Genomic DNA, 4,033 nt, shown 5'->3' on the forward strand with positions numbered 1-4,033 from the left:
CACACACACACACACACACACACACACACACACACACACACACACACGTACACACACGTTAGTTTTCTCATTCCCTTTTCAGTTTTTTTGACTTGGTCAACCAGAATCAGACACTGAGGAAGGCAACGTCCAAGCAACATTTTGAGAGGAGTGTTATTCTCCACCCATTTCAAGGGAAAGCTTTCTGCCGGACTGAATTTCAGAAAGATCTTGACCAAGAAAAGAACAAAGAACTGGCTAAATAGACTTAGTTCTAGAATTAATAAGCAGAAATGGAGAAAGCTTGAGAAACCTTCAGTTGTCCTGGATAAAGATCGTAGTTTCTTTTTACTAGTGCTCAGAACGAACAGAGTAGAATTTACCCATAATAAGTCAATGAAAATAAGTTATCAAGAAAACCTTAACTTTTTTTATATCCTCCGATTTATACTGTCAAGTGTTACATATTCCTATTGAAGAAGAGGCATGGAAGTGGCCTCCAATAATAAGTGAAATCAAACAATACCCAAGGCACAACGGCACAGGAGAGCCAAGACGGGCCCTCCAGCCACAGATCACAGTTACAAAATGACTTCTTTGAACCAGGTAGGTGAGCTCAAGTATTCTCTTCCATGGAACCTCATCATCACAAGGCCTAAAGGATCTGCTTAACAAATACAACCTGGCAGTGACCCCGGGCATTCTCCAGGAACCTGGAGCTGACCCAGGGTTCTCCAAGGCGATGGAGGCAGAGCTGAAGTTCTGGGCAGGTCCTAACCCAGCAAGAAGGACTTCCCCTGACAGGCCCAGATCAGCCTACCTAGGTTTGGGGAGGCTCATCACCAGAGGGCTTGTCATCAGGTAATTAGGAGTATTTTACAAGGACAATTTAATGAGATGTAGAGGAGTCTTGACCTGCTTCCGTGCAAGGAGTGTCTTCACTGATTAAGCCAGGTACCCTTGCAGAAATCACAAGGTCTGCAATGGAAGGTCTGTGCCTATCTCCAAAAATCACCCTTTGGGGATCGGTGCAGCTGTGAGCAGTGTTTATACTGAATAAACCACCAGGACATAAACAGCTCACTATAAACACCCCTCACATTTTACTTTGCTTTTCTTCATTTCCTGTGTGTTTATTTTGGTGTTAAATAATGTTAACGTTCATAATAAGGAAAATAGTAACAGATGTTTAAACTAAACAGACTATATGCCCTATTATCTCTTGTTTCCCATACATCTATTTTACTTTCAAAATCAGAGTCTCTTGTTAAGTAACAGAGGCCACAGCAGAAAACTATAGTTGGGACTTCTCATTCCTACACAAATAATGAAACACCCAAGATGACGAGGCCCTCCATCAGCTTAGCCTCACCACTGCCAGCTGCAGACATAAAATATTAATTTGATATCGGCTTTCCTGACAAGGTTGGGACTCGTCTAAAAGGCTAACAACTATGTTGTGTGTGTACTTTTTTTTTAACTTTATTTACTCTTTATCAGAGGATAATCACCCAATAGGGGCAGGGAAACGTGAAACAAAGGTTTGTGTTCACCATCTATTGAAGGGGGAAAAAAGTTTCAAAAACAAACTACAGTGTATTAAGATCCCAAGGAAACAAGCTGGATCACTTACTGCTTACACCATTCTTTAGGTCTGCCCTGTAATCTGAGCACTTAAAAGGCAAGTCAATACCTTGTGCAGCAGATTCAAAGAAAGCTTTTCACTGAAACACTCCAACCTACAGTAAGTAGGGAATGAGGGGATTTCTAGCTACAAAATATCGGATCCTCCCCCACAAGGACAAAGAAAAACAACCAACTTGAGCAAGCATTTTCTGTTGATATTTTCAAGGGAGGGAGGACAGGTTTGTGATTGGTTTTAGGCAAAGAGCCTTTTCCTTAGGAATATTCCCAGCATGTGATTTGAATTCATCGAATCCTCCAGTGGATTATAGTCTCCTCCCCATCCCAACCCCCACGTCTTTCTTGTCCAAGAGAAATGCTAACTTTAATTTCTAAAAGAACATGGAAAATGCTCTTCTTGAAGCTGCACTATTTGTATGTGGTTACAACAAAAACACTCCCATTGCCAAGCCAAATTCCCTCAGTGCTGCCTTCCTAGCCACTCCAAGTCAGGCCATTACCCCTTCTTCAAATTGCACGTAGATAATGCCAATTGAAGAAATAGAGTTTTCCTTTTTACTACAACCACAGCAATTTAAAAAGTGCTAGACATTGAAAAATGACAACATTAGAATCTGCGTTGGGTTTTTTGTTAGGTTTTTTCCCCCTAAAAATCTTTTAAATTTTAAAACTTATTTTTTCCTGGGGTGTTATGTGTAATTATTTCCACCAGAGACCAGAATGTGGGGGAGTGGGAAGGGAGGAGAAACATCCTTCAATGTCAGAATCCTCTTAGAGCTGTACAGGAAATGAGAAATCAAACAAAGGGCCAGTCTGTACTGTCTAACATGGGTGCAGAACCAGTCCTCCAAAATGAATGGCAAAATTCTTCATGGTTTTGTGCTATCACTCCGTTACAACAAAAACACACTGTAACTTTTTGTTCTCAAACACAGGCAGATTTTTTTTTAAACAATCCCCGAGTTCTGGAAAGCCTAAAAATACTGTATGCTATAATAGAGCAAATGCCAGACCCCTACCAAACCAAGATACAGAATATATACTCTCTCAGTTGGACTTGTACTTGGATACTAAGAGTTCTTTGTTTACAAGAATAAGTGACAACAGCAACAAAACCGGACGATCTTCCCCCCCCATCCGCCCCCAACAAATCTCGTGCGTGTGTGTACACATACACACACATACACACACACACACACAGATCACTGATACAGTGAAATATACCGATACGAACACATATCAAACAGAGTTCGGTCGTAGCAGGCACCCAGCAAAACTCTTTCCCAGGGAGTATTTCAATCAAGTTCCCTCTTCAAGGACACCTAACACCAAAGGTAACTTTGTTGCCTCGAAAAGAATAAATGGACCCACGCTTCACAGAAACCCTGAAAGCCCAAAGAGGAGAGGGGCCCGGCTACAACGACAAACAGTTAACAACAACCTCCAAGACAATGTTATTAGAATACTAATCAGAGGGAGGGGCCTCCCCCAGGCAGACAGACAGAAGGAGTAGGTCAGTTTCTCGGAGGAGCGGCGGATATCTACCTTCGTAGCACAGAATGCCAATATTGTTGTTCATCTTGTCCAAGTACTGGTAATTCAACAGGTCCATCTTCATAAATAGCATTTATTGGGCTTAGCAGAGAAAACCAGCTTGTTTGCTTTTGCCCCAAAACGGTAAAGAGGATTCAAAAATCAATTACTGCTCGGGAGCGCCTGGCTCTTTTTATTAACTTCACAAAAAAAAAAAAAAGAAAAGAAAAGAAAGAAAAAAGGAAGGAAAAAAAAGGGAGAGGCCCAGCCTCAAACTATCAAAATACAGTATGTAAAAGTTAAAAAAAGAAAAAAGCACGCACACAAAAAGAAACCCCAAAGCGCGCACATACACACACACTAAACCCCTCAAAGGTTTAATCGGAAGCTGTATGTGTGTCGTTATCCTTGACTTAGAATTAAAATGCAGTTTCGGAAGTCTTTACGAATCTTTCTTCAAATTAAAAAAGCAATAAAAAAGGCCAAAAAACGAGGCACATTTCCTAGGACAAAGACACGCTAGTTTTCCTCACAGCCCCGCTGCAAGTTCACTGCACTGACATGCTGGCTATGCTAGGTATGACTCGTATGTAAACTAGCTTCCTCTTTCTAGCAGAAGGGAAGGACTGAGCATGCTCACTGAATCCCTGGAGCTCTTCAAATGTCAGGGATATTTTCTGCACAAGATCAGGCTCTAAATGTATCGAGTGTTTGAAAGAAAGAAAGAGAAGGAGAAGGAGGAGGAAGAGGAGCAAGAGGAGGAGGCAGCAGAAGGAGGGAGGAGGAGGAGGAGGAAGAAGCAGAAGCAGCAGCAGGAGGAGGAGGAGGAGGAGGAGGAGGAAGGAGGAGGAGGAAGGAGGAGGAGGAAGGAGGAGGA

General features: G+C 42.1%; 1 protein-coding gene across 3 annotated transcripts in view; it reads right to left on the reverse strand.

Annotated features, from left to right (window-relative positions):
• Nucleotides 1–4,033, reverse strand: part of VGLL4 (vestigial like family member 4) — a 186,869-nt gene that overhangs the window by 94,957 nt on the left and 87,879 nt on the right. The window contains exon 1 of one of the 3 annotated variants that reach the window (XM_027863685.1): nucleotides 3,169–3,369. The exons of the other annotated variants lie outside the window; for them this stretch is intronic. Coding sequence (XP_027719486.1) covers nucleotides 3,169–3,250 — 82 coding nt within the window. The 5' untranslated portion in view covers nucleotides 3,251–3,369. Of the gene's footprint in view, nucleotides 1–3,168; nucleotides 3,370–4,033 lie in introns of those variants that run through there. 3 annotated transcript variants of the gene reach the window in all.

This window comes from Vombatus ursinus, unplaced genomic scaffold, assembly GCF_900497805.2.
Source record: "Vombatus ursinus unplaced genomic scaffold, bare-nosed wombat genome assembly UNPS02014773.1, whole genome shotgun sequence".
Lineage (NCBI taxonomy): Eukaryota > Metazoa > Chordata > Mammalia > Diprotodontia > Vombatidae > Vombatus > Vombatus ursinus.